This window comes from Polypterus senegalus, chromosome 12 (genome assembly GCF_016835505.1).
Source record: "Polypterus senegalus isolate Bchr_013 chromosome 12, ASM1683550v1, whole genome shotgun sequence".
NCBI classification, from domain to species: domain Eukaryota; kingdom Metazoa; phylum Chordata; class Cladistia; order Polypteriformes; family Polypteridae; genus Polypterus; species Polypterus senegalus.
The window spans coordinates 48,760,319-48,778,000 of record NC_053165.1 but is presented as its reverse complement, the minus strand read 5'-3'; the positions used below and the strand labels follow the sequence as shown (position 1 = coordinate 48,778,000).

The 17,682-nt window shown below is 38.2% G+C and overlaps 1 protein-coding gene across 2 annotated transcripts in view; it reads right to left on the bottom strand.

Annotated features, from left to right (window-relative positions):
• Positions 1 to 17,682, bottom strand: part of cpne9 (copine family member IX) — a 672,011-nt gene that overhangs the window by 52,789 nt on the left and 601,540 nt on the right. For both annotated transcript variants that reach the window (XR_005635832.1, XM_039771535.1), the window contains exon 18: positions 9,548 to 9,650. Coding sequence is in view for 1 of the 2 variants with exons in the window: in XM_039771535.1 (XP_039627469.1) it covers positions 9,548 to 9,650 (103 nt within the window). In the remaining variant the exon portion in view is untranslated. The remainder of the gene's footprint in view (positions 1 to 9,547; positions 9,651 to 17,682) is intronic.

The window sequence follows — 17,682 nt, the reverse complement described above, 5'->3', positions numbered from 1 at the left end:
TCTTCTATCAATATCATTCATTATTGGTGAGTACATATTACTGTATTTTTATTGAATTAAATTATTACGTATTTACCCTACTTATACCAAAGAAAATGACATTGCATACCAAAGAAAATGCGCTTGCATGAATTGCAGTATACATAAGTGTAACATTGGTATTTTACATTCTAACACTGCGGGAGACATGGCAGTACAGCACTGTATAGTATACGGGTTTACCTTTACATTCTCTTTTTTAGGGTAATGTATTAAACTGAGTTTGAAATGAAATAAAAGTGTTTTGAGGGCATATTAATTTAAACTATAAAAATAGGCATTTTTTTGACCACATCCAAAATTTGCGTTTTTTCACAATTCGCAGGTGCTCTGAGAATGTAACCCCCATGAAATTTCGGGGGTCATCTCTACCATAAAGTAGGGATCATGGATCCCTGCAGCACACCCTGGTGGCACCCAAGGGACTACAGTTCCCAGCATGTCTTGCAGGTGTCCATACAGTTGGTGTTGCCTAAGGATGCTGCCACCTAGCAAGTTGAAGCAGCATGTAACCCTGACTGGTTGTCTATCATACTGGCCTATCAGCAACATATTGCTCCTTGGTCCAACCCTGATGGGACACAAGCGTACCCACTTCTGCACTGGCATCCTCTGCCTCTCTCCTGGTCAAAGCAGGATGATCCTCGCCTTCCTTCTTGTGCATCCAAAGGGTTGGACTCCCATTCAGGTAAGGGAACTTACGCCATCCAGTCCAGGACACCAACCCATGTGCACCGCCCATCACAACATGTAATTTGTATGCTGAAATGCTTGTTGTGTATATATTATGAAAATATATATATATATATATATATATATATATATATATATATATATATACTGTACATATATATATAATATATACAGTATATATATATATATATATATATTTTCATTGCATTCGTAGTCTGAGTCCCGACCTTATTGTATGGGTGGTTAACTACAAGGTAACACATGTGGTTGGTCTGCCATTCGGCAAACATCTGCCACGGGGCCCTCTTTCAGTTGTGAGAAGCAGATCATGGAATGTTGCATAGTTTAAATAAATGAACCACACGCCGTGGCGCAGCGTAAAGGGACTTCATCTCTGACACTGACGTCCAAGGTTCGATCCTCGCAAGGGGAGCAGTGGAGTGTGTATGCCTGATGAGCCCAAATAAGGGTGAAACACGTCGCGTACTCTTTGCATTATTTGACAGCAAACTATGCAACATATATATATTTGTAGTATGTTTACGTAACACCTTATTGAATTAAATAACAGATTTAAGTAGAAAAAAACTTCCTTATACACGCTATTTAGTTTTCTTTGCTTTTCTTCATCAAGAACTTTTACTTTAACTTTTGGTCTTGAGATTGCTCTTGAGGCAAGTAACATATGGTTGGCTGTGTGTAAAAACTGACGAAGATAAATAAATACCAAGAATATCAAAAGTTTGTAGAGCGACAGAGATGGATTAAATGACAGATGTACTTGCACGCCTAAATGTAGTACTGAGATGAATGCCGTGTTATAAACACACACATCTGCATCATCTGCATCGCCTGCATTCTTTAAATGGGCTATTCAGATTGGAGTTTCTGGTGTGTGTTTATTACGATCTACTGTACACATTCACTTCATTCATTTCTGCATGTTTCCCAACTGCCCTTATTATTGAAAATGGAGCAGCTTTATGCCATACACTGCTTGGGAATGTACGTGCAAGACTGAAATTTGTGAAATCTCAAGTGTCATCTGTGAGCCGCACATAGAGATAAGGAAGCTGCTTTGTTGGAGTGGTGCTTTAAAGCACTGCAGTCACATTGTGTGTTTCAAAGACAGTTTCGTTACAAGGATCTTTAATTGAGCAATACACAACAACAAAATCAAGATGTGCAAAGCGTTACATCAAATAAAGATGGATTGAGCTATTGTTTTCTGTAAGTAACATATGTTTCATGTTTTTCAAACTCTAATATTATAAGCTGCCATTTATTACATATTGAGTCACTTTGGAATTATACTGATTAGATATTTGATTTCTTTCTACCAGTAGTACAGCAAACGAGTTTTTTACATTTTGTTGCGTAAATACAAATACTACTATGAAATGCATACTCTGAATGAAGACTGATTAATGTTTTTGTTTATCGTAGATTATTTGATATTGTTGTAATTTAAAAAGACACAGTGATACATGCATACAGTAGCTTTCCATTCATTGCATTCTTCTGAGCTGAAACAGTATATTCCGCTAGTCGTTTAAGGGAGTTTCCAGCCAGGCTTGGTTCCTGCCTTACGCTCAATGTCTGTGAGGCCTGCTCCTACCTTGTGCCCCTCTAACTGGATTATGTGGGCTTGAAACGAAGGGCTGGCTGGACAGACTTTAAGAGGGCAACTTGTTGTCAAAGGCAACCATTTATTTATTTGCATTATCAGGTTTTAGGCAGCCATGAAGGTGACATTATTAACATGATTCAAGTGCATTGTGGGCCACACTCACACACATTCAAACCTACTAGGGATATGTAGAGCTACCAATCAACTTAACATGTTTATCTCTGCTTTGTGTTAGAAAACCAATATATGCTGAGTAAACTAAAGCAAAAACGAGGAGGATACGCAAACTCTACACAAGTAGGGCCAGGCGCAGAAATTGAACCCGGGTTTGTGAAACACATTGAAGCCTACTTTATAACAATGAAAAATTCCATTTATATCTTAAAAAAATTGGCAGTGGTCTCCTATCTTATATACTCAGATATGGGGATGGATATTTGAGGAGTAAACCGCAAGACAATAATTATATTTTTATATTATGTACATTAAAGAACCATCAACAATAAATCATATTAAATTAATAATATATTGAACAATTATTATAAAAGTTAAGTTGAATAAATCGGACTCTGCAGCTGCATGAATAAAAGGTAAAGTACCACTTACGGTTAACAGAAATATCCCAAAAGTTTATAGAAATCTAAGTTTTGTACCTAATACTTGTATGCAAAATTTGGTTGACCTAAGTGAAAGTGTACGCAAGTCATCTTGTTTTCACACACACACAGACACACAGACATAATTCCAAAAATGGTATTTGCGGACTCTCTTTCAGTTGAGAGAAGTAGATCATGGAATGTTGCATAGTTTAAATAAATGAACCACACGCCATGGCACAGCGTAAAGGGACTTCGTCTCTGACACTGACGTCCGAGGTTTGATCCTCACAAGGGGAGCAGTGGAGTGTGTACGCCTGATGAGCCCAAATAAGGGTGAAGCACGTGTTGTGTACTCTTTGCATTATTTGACAGTAATCTACGCAACATATATATACTGTATATATATATATATATATAGATATACAGTAGTGCTTGAAAGTTTGTGAACCCTTTAGAGTTTTCTATATTTCTGCATAAATACGACCTAAAACATCATCAGATTTTCACTCAAGTCCTAAAAGTAGATAAAGAGAAACCAGTTAAACAAATGAGACAAAAATATTATACTTGGTCATTTATTTATTAAGGAAAATGATCCAATACTTCATATTTGTGAGTGGCAAAAGTATGTGAACCTTTGCTTTCAGTATCTGGTGTGACCCCCCCCAAATAACTGCAACTGAACATTTCCGGTAACTTTTTATCATCCTGCACACCGGCTTAGAGGAATTTTAGCCCATTTCTCCGTACAGAACAGCTTCAACTCTGGGATGTTGGTGGTTTCCTCACATTAACTTCTCGCTTCACGTCCTTCCACAATATTTCGATTGGATTAAGGTCAGGACTTTGACTTGGCCATTCCAAAACATTAACTTTATTCTTCTTTAACCGTTTCTTTGGTAGAACGACTTGTGTGTTTAGGGTCGTTGTCTTGCTGTATGACCCACCTTCTCTTGAGATTCAGTTCATGGACAGATGTCCTGACATTTTCCTTTAGAATTCTCTGATATAATTCAGAATTCATTGTTCTATCAATGAAGGCAAGCCGTCCTGGCCCAGATGCAGCCAAACAGGCCCAAACCATGACACACACACAAACAGACACACAGACATAATTCCAAAAATGTTTTTTTCGGACTCAGGGAGGTTCTGAAACGTCGAGATTCATCAAAATCTCCAAATGGAATTTTTGGATGATTATAATGCTTTCCTTATATTTCATATGTAAGAAAGTCAGGGAGGTCTAAAACTTTGAGATTCATCAAAATCTCAACACTGAATTTCTGGACGATTACAATACTTTCCCTATATTTTGTACACAAGAAAGTAAAAAAGTATTTAATTTCTCTTGTACTGAATTGGAGTGCATGATCTTCTGGAATTAGACATTGTAAGAAACACAACACGGTAATTTCAAACCTGCATGAAAGACTGTGCCACCAAAAAATTATATATATCTATACTAATAAAAGGCAAAGCCCTCACTGACTCACTGACTCACTTATCACTAATTCTCCAAGTTCCCGTGTAGGTAGAAGGCTGAAATTTGGCAGGCTCATTCCTTACAGCTTACTTACAAAAGTTAAGCAGGTTTCATTTCGAAATTCTACACGTAACGGTCATAACGGTCGACAACGTCCGCCATGTTGAACTTTCTTATTTATGGATCCATCTCCACGAAATTTGGTAGGCAGCTTCCCTGTGCTAACCAAAACCGATGTACGTACTTATTTCGGTGGTATGATGCCATTGTCGGCCGCCATATTGACTTTTCCAACGTCACCAATTTTCAAACTTCCCGTGTAGGTAGAAGGCTGACCCCATCTTCACGAAATTTGGTAGGTGGCTTCCCGGCACTAGCCAAAACCGATGTATGTACTTATTTCGGTGGTATGACGCCATTGTCGGCAGCCATATTGAATTTTCCACACGTCACTAATTCTCCAACTTGCCGTGTAGGTAGAAGGCTGAAATTTGGCAGGCTTATTCCTTACAGCTTACTTACAAAAGTTAAGCAGGTTTCATTTCGAAATTCTACACGTAACGGTCATAACGGTCGACAACGTCCGCCATGTTGAACTTTCTTATTTATGGATCCATCTTCATGAAATTTGGTAGGTGGCTTTCCGGCACTAACCAAAACCGATGTACATACTTATTTCGGTGGTATGACGCCATTGTCGGCAGCCATATTGAATTTTCCACAAGTCACTAATTCTCCAACTTGCCGTGTAGGTAGAAGGCTGAAATTTGGCAGGCTTATTCCTTACAGCTTACTTACAAAAGTTAAGCAGGTTTCATTTCGAAATTCTACACGTAACGGTCATAACGGTCGACAACGTCCGCCATATTGAACTTTCTTATTCATGGCCCTATCTTCACGAAATTTGGTGGCGGCTTCCCTGCGCTAACGAAACCAATGCACATACTTATTTCGGTGGTATGACGCCACTGTCAGCCACCATATTGAACTTTCAAACGTCACTAATTCTCCAACTTCCCGTGTAGGTAGAAGGCTGAAATTTGGCAGGCTCATTCCTTACAGCTTACTTACAACAATTAAGCTGGTTTCATTTCGAAATTGTCCGCGTAACGGTCATAACGGTCAACAACATCCGCCATGTTGAACTTTCTTATTCACGGCCCCATCTTCACGAAATTTGGTAGGTGGCTTCCCTTAGCTAACCGAAACCAATGTGCGTGCTTATTTCGGTGGTATGACGCCACTGTCAGCCGCCATATTGAATTTTCCAACATCACTAATTCTCCAACTTCCCGTATAGGTTGAAGGCTGAAATTTGCAAGGCTCATTCCTTACAGCTTACTTACAAAAGTTAAGCAGGTTTCATTTCGAAATTCTATGTGTAACGGTCATAACGGTCAACAACGTCCACCATGTTGAACTTTCTTATTTATGGCCCCATCTTCTCAAAATTTGGTAGGCGGCTTCCCTCCACTAACTGAAACCAATGTACGTACTTATTTCGGTAGTATGATGCAACAGTCTTTGTTACTTATGGGCCCATCTTCAAGAAATTCTATCGATCAAAGAACTGTCACTTACCGAGTGGTTTCCATGCCCGGAGATACCACCTACCTTTTCCATTCTCTTTATTACATATTGCACGGCCATATCAGGCTCACTCTTGATATCCAGAGGAACATTCTGTCTTATGTGTTGAATGACTGGGACAGGTTCAAGGTGTGGACTGATGACGGTACAGGAGATAATTATAATACACAGGAGCACTATAAGAGTGAAATGCTTAAGCCCTTCACCTATGGTTCTGCATGTGAGTTGATGGCTGCCGCTGAATTGTTCGGTTGTCGCTTTCAAGTGTACCGAAATGGCCAAATATTTTACACCTTTCGACAACCGCCAATACCTCTTAAACATCTTAGATTCACAGGTGACGATTTCAGTAGTGGAAACTTTGATGTTTATGAATGTTTAAACTCTCAAAAGCTGGATGTGATTTTATCGATGAAACCGGTTGTGTGCTTACAATGCTTGACAGATGCCAAATGCCACTTCAACACAACAAATCCTGCAAATACTGTCGTAATTGAAACAAACCATGAAACTCAAACCGATTATGACAGCAGCAATCCAAGCTGTGAGATTTGAAACAAGATTACTGTTCACATGGCCAACTGTACGTCACATGCTCAAGAGTAAGCTCAGCGCACAGCTTGGTCATGTTACAACCGGACGGCCGAACTGACAACATGGTATACAAAGAGATCCTTAACAAATAATTATTGGCATATTGTCCCACAGTTTAAAAAGGTTTAATTTTCTTCTTAATAAAAATTTGAATGCAGTTCTTCACCACTGAGAAGCGCGGGTATTTTGCTAGTAGATTTATATATTTTAAATATATTACATATGATATTCAGATTATAGTGACAGCTGAGAAAGAATTTTAGGATATACTCTTTAAATTCAGTTTGAAATAGCTGCACAATATACATTTATTCATTAATCAATTGACTGATTGATTGATTGATTGTATTATTTGTCCTGTGAGTCTATATTCTTGCTTTAATGTTTCTACTGCTGTATACATCTAAATTTCCCCCCAGGATTAACAAGGTTTAACTAATCTTATCAAATCTAATCTAATCTAATTTCATATTTTCACAGGGAATTGGCATAACAATGTTTGTGACTGAACAGGAGTCACTGGTGATCAGCTCTGGACAATAGCAAACAACATAACAACATCCACGAAAAAAATCTTTTGTGTTGTATAAATCCACATGTCACGTCATCCAGTGCTTACATTGTGCAAATGCATGCATTTTTAATAAAAATTTTAAATAAATATCTCTGGAAAATAAAAGTAGTCCACAACAGTAAGTTCCTTCATACAGAATTGTGCTTTTGAATTGGAGACAGGACCCTTGACCAATGAACGAGGGAAAGAGTCAATCCCATGTGACTTTACTTTTCTGTTTACGATGTGTGCTGACTTTTCCCAAATGTACCTGTTTCACAATTTTTTAGCAAATATTGCAAGTGCTTTGTACGTTTTCAGCAAATGACTGGATAAATGACATATGGATTGTACAACATGAATATAGTGAGATTTCTTTTTCTGTCTTTCATATTGTACAGCCTTGGTCACCATTGGCTTGTATTAAATCATAACCTCTTTTTATTTCTGCTCTGCCTGCAAACATGACATTAAAATTTTTTTCTTGACCATCAATACAAACTATATGGGGAAAGTAACATGTAAGAAAAATATCAGTTTTGGATGGAATATTCATTTAAAGCGGTTCAGGGATGATGCCTATGAACATCAGTAGTTAGTATAAGGTAGAATTCAACTCTGGACACGGTGCCACTCCATCAATCTACCAAAAATGCCAATATTTGGGATATGGGAGGCAAATCAATGAGGCAAGAGGTAGTGGTGCTAACTATAGCTGTCTTTATATAAAATAAAATTGGGAATATTAAATAAATCTTTGAAATGTCTTAGATCATTAGTTGACCCTTTTGTACTGTTGTTGAAAGATAGTTGTAAAAACCTTTGAAATAACGCACATTAAACAAAATAAAGGCTACTTAGTTGATGCAAACAGCAGGTAGCAGAACGGTTAACTACATTCTTCCAAAACCATCAAGACAAGAATAAAACTCTTAAGCACTGTGGATATTTACAGTACCTAACCTTTTTGCCTTTTAATAGAGCAGGCTGGACAACAGCTAGACCTCGATTTAAGTCGGCCTGATGCTCTTTAATTAAAAAAACAATCATCCTACAGCCAAACTCCTCCGCAGCTGTAAATTATCCTGATGTAAATGTGTTTCACGATTCATTACCTCTTAGCAAAGCCCATGCATACAGAGCGCCTGCTTTTCAGAGTAGTGCTTATCCTTATGTGATATGCTTATTTGTTGTCATTATGTTTATCCTGAAGAGACAATGGGAATTGGAGAGTTGCTACGAAAAAGTGTGGAACAAGCAACTAGCATATGTTCTGGATAGACAAGACTGTAATTGTGACATTTATGAGACATTTGAAGGCAAAGAAGCATATATTCAGATGTGTGTGCATATGGGGGATGGAGCAGAGGATAGATAATTACACAGCCCCTTCTAGTGTGAGTAATTAATGTTCAGTGCAATTTGTGTTAATTATATATAAACCGCTGAGTTTAGCTGAAGGGAATTTTAGTGGGGCAATGCGCACTAGATGTCAGCATGCAAAAGTACAGCACCAAGTTTACTAGCTGCAATTGGAGAAACTTTATGTAGACTTCTGCGTTTTACACGTATTGATTGTCACTTTTTTGTTCAAGCTGATTAATTTGTATTCTTACTGTTGTCCCATTCAGTGTTTGTTCCCGTCTTTGGCCTGATACAACTAAAACAGGCTCAACAACCTGCAACCCCGAACTTCTGTACTGTGCAAAAGCCTTAGGCTACATATAAAAATGATTGTTAAAGCTAGTTATCTGGGTGGTAATAGTTTATTTGCTGGTGAAAACACATACAGTATAAAATCCACAGGAAGTATTCACCACCCCACCTTGGGAGTCTTCATTAGATCTCAAAAATGGTTCAGTCAATGAAAGTTTTGCACTTATTGAGAAGTATCACTTTCTTTCCTTCATATTTATTCAGAGCATGACCTATCGGATGGTTGGTTGGAAAATCATTAAATATTTCATTATAGACAGCCTTTTTCTTTCAAATTATATCATTTTTCACTATTCACTGTTAATTAGCAAAGCATTGGATATATCTATTTATTTAAAGAGCTTCTGTACAAAGACAAATTTTCCTCAGGGGACAAAGAAAGAAAGAAAGAAAGAACTTTCTTTCTTTCTTTCTATCTACCTATCTGGATCTGAAGTCTGAGTCTAGAATGGATTGTTTTAATCATCGGTACATCCTTTGACTGGAGACACAAGCTCAAACTAACTTTAGTGTTAGGTCTGCGCACTAGTTTAGGCAGCAATATGTTTTACTGCTATGTGGTATACCAACTGTACTGAGAGAACTACTAACTATACTGTATTGAGAATTCCCACTTTTCAACAGTTCCATTCTTAGTAATCAAAACTTACATTAACAATGGCTTCCTTTGTCTGGACCATGTCAGAGATAACTCCATCTGTGATCATCAAAAGGACAAAATACTGGGAGCCATCCGTCACTTTAGCTGCTGACCTGTGTTAAGCAAAAAAAAAAAACTTTGAAATAACCATCAAACTAAATCACATTTCACTATATGTGTGAGTCTTGAAGAAAATCTTTTTGTAATATTTGGGAAATTATTTGAGAATAAATAGGAAATGATCTCACTTTAACTAGAGTAAATATTTGTATTATCTACAGATCTTTCTGTCTGGAGCAGTATCCAACCCACAATTCTCATATCTTCAAATTTTCAAACATTCATATTACATGCTCTAGTTCTCTTTTATAGTTTTCCCTAACAATAAGTAATTGCATAAACATTTTTCATGATAAGGAGGCATCTCAAAAATACGTTCTGTTACTAATTCAATTAATAACAATAATAATAATGACAATACATTTTATTTATATAGCACCTTTATAAATAACATAAAAACTGATACTGGACAAAACAAATTTCTTTATATTAAAGCCACTTACAGTATGGCCTGGTAAGTCTAATCTTCTTGGCAATAAAACAGTTCTGATTAATTGCATTTTTTAAAGTCTGAATTCATTGTTTTCCAAAAAGCTTAATTTATTCCATGATGTTATTCCCTGCTGTTTTTTCTGTTTATTCATGGGTTTTGCACTTCAGCATGAGGATGTGGACTACAAGTCATATTAAATGACAAGCTTCAGATATCTCTAAGAGGTCTCCATAGTATTACATTCTTCAATGTCCTAATGTTAGACATTAAAACTGAACCATATATAGTGATCATATTAATTTACATATCTCACAGACAATATTTGTTATTTTTAACTAAGCTTATCACTCTTCTGACTGCAATGAGCTCTGTTATAAACAGGGTGTCATTTGGCCCGCACTTGGAGGAGGATTTTTTTATAATAATACCTGGAGATGATGGTACAAGTAACTGCTTAAATGAAATGGCAAGCAATGGTGTAGGTGGTGGTAGAATCAAAATGGCTGCTAGCCAGCAACAAAAACAAACTAAGAGACAACAAGGTTGCAACAAAGGCTGGCAACATGACAAATCGCTCCAACATCTAAAGATATAACATTATTGCATATGAAGTAGCCATCTTGGCCTGTGCTGTGCTCTCCCTGTTCCTCATTCAAACAAGTCCTTGTTAAGTAAAGTTCCATAAAGTGTTCACTCTTCAGTTTGATATCGTATTAGAGGACAAGGAGCAGGTGTCAATTGTTAACTACTATTTCTTGTTATTATTTTAGCAGCATCAATTATATTTTTATGCAAATGTCATAAATATTATTGTTGCTATTTTTGCTTTTCTTGTGCATATTGTGGTGAGAATAAAAAACGTGAGATGCTCAAAAGTGTGCCATCAGACAATTGGGCATTATTTATTTCCAATTTGTATTGCTTTATCCAAGGCAGTTATTAAAAGATAATTGGAAATGCTGGCATGTTTACATATAACCTACCCTGTGGCATCATTTTAAGGACTTAATCATTTGAAAAAGTAAGAATTCAATTTATGCAAAGCAATGAAAAGCAATGAAAAACAACAGAGATCTGTGATATGGTGCAATAACCAGGGGCCTCATGCATAACGTCATGCGTAGAATTCACACTAAAACATGGCATATGGACAAAAGCGTAAATGTGTGTATGCACGAAAAAATACAGATGCATAAATCTGTGCGTTCACCAACTTCCACGTTGTTCTGCTCCATAAATCCCAGTCAGCGTGAAAAGTAACGCATGTGCACGTGCCTGCTGCCACTCTCAAACTCCTCCCAGAATTACGCCTCTTTGAATATGCAAATCAATTAAAATAGCCCTTAAGCTCAGCATTCTGTAAAAAGGCAATGGCAAAAGCACGGGGGAAATAGAAGAATTTCAGCGAATACCAAGTGGAGGCAAGGAAAAATGTACTATTTGTTGGTTGAAACAGTGATATAAACAACAAAAGGAAGTTGATCGAGTGACATAAGAGTGTCAGAGACACTCAAAAGCTCAAGTTCACGAAGCCACATAGTGCCTCAATAAAAAAGAAGTTGTCAGATATCAAAGTTGCCGTGAAAAGGCAAGTCGTATCCCACCGTCTGAGTGTCATATGAATTGGGGTACAGAGAAAAGAAAAAAAAATTTGGAAACAGTGATAAAAAAGCTTGAAATGACAACTTTAATCTCAACATTTCCACTTTAATCACATAGTTTATTCTGCATGAAAGTAAAACATCATAAACTTCATCTTAAAATCATTTAATTTACTAGTTTCTCAAATCCCTAAAGTAGCACGTTAAATGCTTTGTTTTATATTGATCTTTTATGTGCTCTATGTATGTGAATCACTACGTGCTTTTTAAACAGGCTTTCTCTTCCTCTGACAGGACACACAATCCACTACATTCGTGATAGTACAGCTCTTTGAACAAATTAAATACTGCAATGTATACTTGATATCATTTTCAGGATGATAGGAATTAAAGCATGTATTAAACATAGAAACATGGTGGCGCAGTGATAGTGAAGAGCTGGTGCCCTGTCCACAGATTGTTCCTGCTCCCCGCAAGATGCTTGCTGCGCCGTGCGCAACCTTCGATGAAATAATTTATTGCAGCAGTACTGTCTCTTTCAAACGTACTAACCCCGAATTCCTGTCCTTCCCTTTCTTTCTCCAAATACCCAATCACCATACAATCAGCTCTGTAATAGACGTTAAGCCAACTGTAAGCTGAGAACGTTGATTCTTCAAAATTTTTAAGGAACACCGAAATATCTTCGTAGTACTTGTTTAATTATTCTATCCATCTGTCTTTTCAGTGTCGCGCCAGTCCCAGCAAGAATACAGCGCGAGGCAGGAACAATCCCTGAATGGGGCACCAGATCGTTGGTAGCACTGCGATACCGTGTCCTCACATATTTAATTATTAACAATATAGAATATATAAATAAAGTTAAAGTTCTGTATAATATAATAAACATATTTTGCTGCATTTCATCTTAAAAATGATATTGTCACGCTTTATAAAGCGGCTCAGGTTCTGCAATATTATAACTGTATCATAAGTTTATAGTGAGGTAATTGTACCTATAAGTAAAAACAGTTCTACAAGAAGCACTTGATAGACTGATTGAGTGCGCTTATAGTTCTTGGGATGACACTGTTTCTGAACCACGAGGTCCGTACAGGAAATGCTCTGAAGCATTTGTCATATGAGAGCAGTTCAAATAGGCATGGCTGAGGCAGTATGTGCTTGATGCTGTATACCGATAATTCTTTTTCTAATCAGCTGCTGTAGAGCTGTGATTCCCTATCACTCTAACTAATGACCACAGAGCCTGTGCTACAAGGGATCAGCGTTATACATTCATGGGGCCACCCTTGTTACTACTCGATCTACGCTACATAGCAAGGAGCATAATAAACTTAATCCAGCACTGAAGACTCAACATTTACTCAATCTATGAAAAACAATAAAGTTTTTTTTTATAATATTCTCATTATGGTCAGATAAAATACTGTTTCTCTTTTGTTTAAATGCATGTGGGGTGCAAATCTAGCTGGAGTACCCATATTTGGTAGTGACATTACGCATGTGTGTATACAACATAAATTATTCACATATGCACTGAGAAAATCGAGCAGTGATGTAAAGTGTAGAATACACTTCTAGTACATCTGTGTGAAAGTTATGTGCATGTACAATGCAAATCAGTCAGGAAGAACAGATTAGGCAGTGACATCCCTATCCAACATGGCTGAAACAGCTCTGTGATGTCACACTGGCATCGCAAAGAATCATGGGAGGTAGAAGAAAAGGTCATCTGAGCCAGATGCATGGCAAATTCTCAGGAAAAACTTCAGTAAGCAAGATCACCGGTGAATCCAGCATTTTCACTGCAAAATATGCTTTGGCAAATTTTGCCAATCAAAACTAATTGCAATAATAAACAGATTGATTGAACTATCAGAAATCTTGACAACTGTATTAAACAAGGCATTTATATATTTATACATTTTGAGCTTTATTGTATATCGCTAATGTTTTTTTTTATTGAAAATTGTTCTTGCTTTAATTTTAAATGTATTTGCCAATGTGTGCTGTGTCCTTAGTCTGTACACATTTTCCTGCAAATTTCTATCTCACTTTTAAAGAAACTCCCTAGGTTAGCAGCTTGCTTTCGCAGATTCTACCAAGCAGAAATATGAATTTTCTGTGCCTGCAAGGAGATTTTATATTTAAGCAATACTGCTAAAAATATAGGAAGTGGTCAACAGTGTTAAGCCATAAAGAAGACTAATGGCTTTAATTAACTGCTGGAAAATTGATTTTACACTCTTAGTTTATATACTTTGTATACTGCTGAATGACTCCAATCTATTTCTGAAACGCACAAAGCAGGACTATTAATGCGCTACGCCACCCTGGTGCCTCATTAATTTAATTAATTGTGTCTAGCTGCAGAACATTTTTACCTCTTTTTTAACAAAAGTTTACCAAATGTCACGCTGTCTGGTAGCAAGTGTAATAAAAGCAGCAAACGTCTGAGGAAGATTATTAAGGGCATCAATGCATTAGCTTATGATCCTCAACTTGAACAACAAGTAAGAAAATAGGGCATCATTGTTTTGTTACCTAAAATTTAATGGGAATGTGTTTTTGTCCCCTACAAATTCACCCCAATTTCCTATCTCAGCCATTTTTTTTGCACAAATGTCTCATCAACACTGAACTGGTGCCCTGACCCTGAGCAGCTCCAAGTAAATCCACTCCTTTAACTTAATCTCCACTACCTTTTGCACAGAGTCCCTAATTGTACTGGGGGACATTTATTCCAAACTTTAGTTGGTTTCCCTGCACCAGGCAAAGCCTTGTATCCCTATTTGTGTTTGTCCAGCATGTAAATCCACACCGTTTAACTTATCAAATTTTCTGCGGATTTCCATTTTGTACAGGGGAACGTCATAGACAATGTTTCCAAAATTTGAGCTGCTTTGAAGTTTATTTTAATTTTTTACAAAAATAATGATATTGTAGAATCTGTTAGATTGGGGGCAACACGGTGGCACAGTGGTAGCACTGCAGCCTCGCAGTAAGGAGACCTGGGTTTGCTTTCCGGGTCCTCCCTGCATGGAGTTTGCATGTTTTCCCCGTGTCTGTGTGGGGTTCCTTTGGGTGCTCCAGTTTCCCCCCCTCAGTCCAAAGACATACAGGTTAGGTGCATTTTCAATCGTAAATTGTCCCTAGTGTGTGCTTGGTGTGTGGCTGTGTGTGTGCCCTGCGGTGGGTTGGCGCCCTGCCTGGGGTTTGTTCTTGCCTTGCACCCTTTGTTGGCTGGGATTGGCTCCAGCAGACCCCCATGTTAGGATATAACGGGTTGGACAATGGCTGACTGACTGTTAGATTGGCAAGTAAGAATCTCTTGATACGGTGTACAAAATGTAAAGAACTTGAACCTAAATTTATTTATTTACAGTAACAAAAACCAGAAGGGACGCGATTTGTGATTGAAGCAGAAAACTTGACAACTTTTAAGAAGTATCTTATTGTGATATTCAGACAGCTTAGCTGTTAGCTAAACAAACAATCTTGATGGGCTGAATGGTTTCCTGACGTTTGTCAGATTTCTTACGTTCTTACAGTGCATCCAGAAAGTATTCACAGCGCATCACTTTTTAAACATTTTGTTACGTTACAGCCTTATTCCAGAATGGATTAAATTCATTTTTTTCCTCAGAATTCTACACACAACACCCCATAATGACAACATGAAAAAAGTTTACTTAAGGTTTTTGAAAATTTATTAAAAATAAAAAAACTGAGAAATCACATGTACATAAGTATTCACAGCCTTTGCTCAATACTTTGTCGATGCACCTTTGGCAGCAATTCCAGCCTCAAGTCTTTTTGAATATGATGCCACAAGCTTGGCACACCTATCCTTGGCCAGTTTCGCCCATTCCTCTTTGCAGCACTTCTCAAGCTCCATCAGATTGGATGGGAAGCGTCGGTGCACAGCCATTTTAAGATCTCTCCAGAGATGTTCAATCAGATTCAAGTCTGGGCTCTGGCTGGGCCACTCAAGGACATTCACAGAGTTGTCCTGAAGCCACTCCTTTGATATCTTGGCTGTGTGCTTAGGGTCGTTGTCCTGCTGAAAGATGAACCATCGCCCCAGTCTGAGGTCAAGAGCGCTCTGGAGCAGGTTTTCATCCAGGATGTCTCTGTACATTGCTGCAGTCATCTTTCCCTTTATCCTGACTAGTCTCCCAGTTCCTGCCGCTGAAAAACATCCCCACAGCATGATGCTCCCACCACCATGCTTCACTGTAGGGATGGTATTGGCCTGGTGATGAGCAGTGCCTGGTTTCCTCCAAACGTGACGCCTGGCATTCACACCAAAGAGTTAAATCTTTGTCTCATCAGACCAGAGAATTTTGTTTCTCATGGTCTGAGTGTCCTTCAGGTGCCTTTTGGCAAACTCCAGGCGGGCTGCCATGTGCCTTTTACTAAGGAGTGGCTTCCGTCTGGGCACTCTACCATACAGGCCTGATTGGTGGATTGCTGCAGAGATGGTTATCCTTCTGGAAGGTTCTCCTCTCTCCACAGAGGACCTCTGGAGCTCTGACAGAGTGACCATCAGGTTCTTGGTCACCTCCCTGACTAAGGCCCTTCTCCCCCAATCGCTCAGTTTAGTTGGCCGGCCAGCTCTATGGAAGATTCCTGGTGGTTTCGAACTTCTTCTACTTACGGATGATGGAGGCCACTGTGCTCATTGGGACCTTCAAAGCAGCAGAAATTTTTCTGTAACCTTCCCCAGATTTGTGCCTCAAGACAATCCTGTCTTGGAGGTCTACAGACAATTCCTTTGACTTCATGCTTGGTTTGTGCTCTGGCATGAACTGTCAACTGTGGGACCTTATATAGACAGGTGTGTGTCTTTCCAAATCATGTCCAATCAACTGAATTTACCACAGGTGGACTCCAATGAAGTTCCAGAAACATCTCAAGGATGATCAGGGGAAACAGGATGCACCTGAGCTCAATTTGGAGCTTCATGGCAAAGGCTGTGAATACTTATGTACATGTGCTTTCTCAATTTTTAGATTTTTAATAAATTTGCAAAAATCTCAAGTAAACTTTTTTCACGTTGTCATTATGTGTGTAGAATTCTGAGGAAAAAAATGAATTTAATCCATTTTGAAATAAGGCTGTAACATAAAAAAATGTGGAAAAAGTGATGCGCTGTGAATACTTTCCAGATGCACTGTATGTACTTACATCACAGATGCTTCTTTTAGGTAAACTGTACTTTGGGGCCAGGTTCTTGATCTTGATGGTTTACCACAAAGGTATAAACATCACCACTAAATAAATGAATTGCGCATTTAAAACAATTGTATCAGGGAGAAATAACACTGTCATTATGAATGCCCTTCCTAAGCTTCGTTTTCTATTTCAACGTATCCCCATTGTAGATGCCACATGGGCTGGATGGGCATTCTGGCCAGGAGAGGGAGCAGATCTGGAAGGAAAGACTGGAAAGGGTGGACGGACAGCCCATTAAAAAGAGAAGAAGTTGCTGGAGGTTTTTTATTCCCCCAACACACTAGATGGCAGCAACCCTTGAGGTCAGTGCACAGTAAGAAGCCAGCAAGGCATGCTGGGATATGTAGTCCGGCAGAGCAGCCCTGCTGGGGTGACTGGGTGCCACGAGAGGGTGCTGTAGGGAGACAAGCTCACTATTATGGACTTCCATGAGTCTGAAATAAGCAGAATAAATGGGGTTAGAAAATGAATGAATAAAAAAAATTGAATTGAACATTTGAATGAATTGAATTTCACCCATTGATACCAGGTCACCATGAACCTATATTGGATTATTGGGCTGGGAATGTTATGTTATGTTACATTATAGTTAAGTTAAGCTACTGTATTATAGAGGTTGCTTTATATTTTAATGCAGATTAAGTCTGTAGACGTGTTTATATAGACAGTGATGATCAAACTCCATTTTGTTTTTTTTTTTCTGTTTGTGTTCTGCTGGATCAGAGAATGCAAGTGGGCTTTTGCCCTTAAATT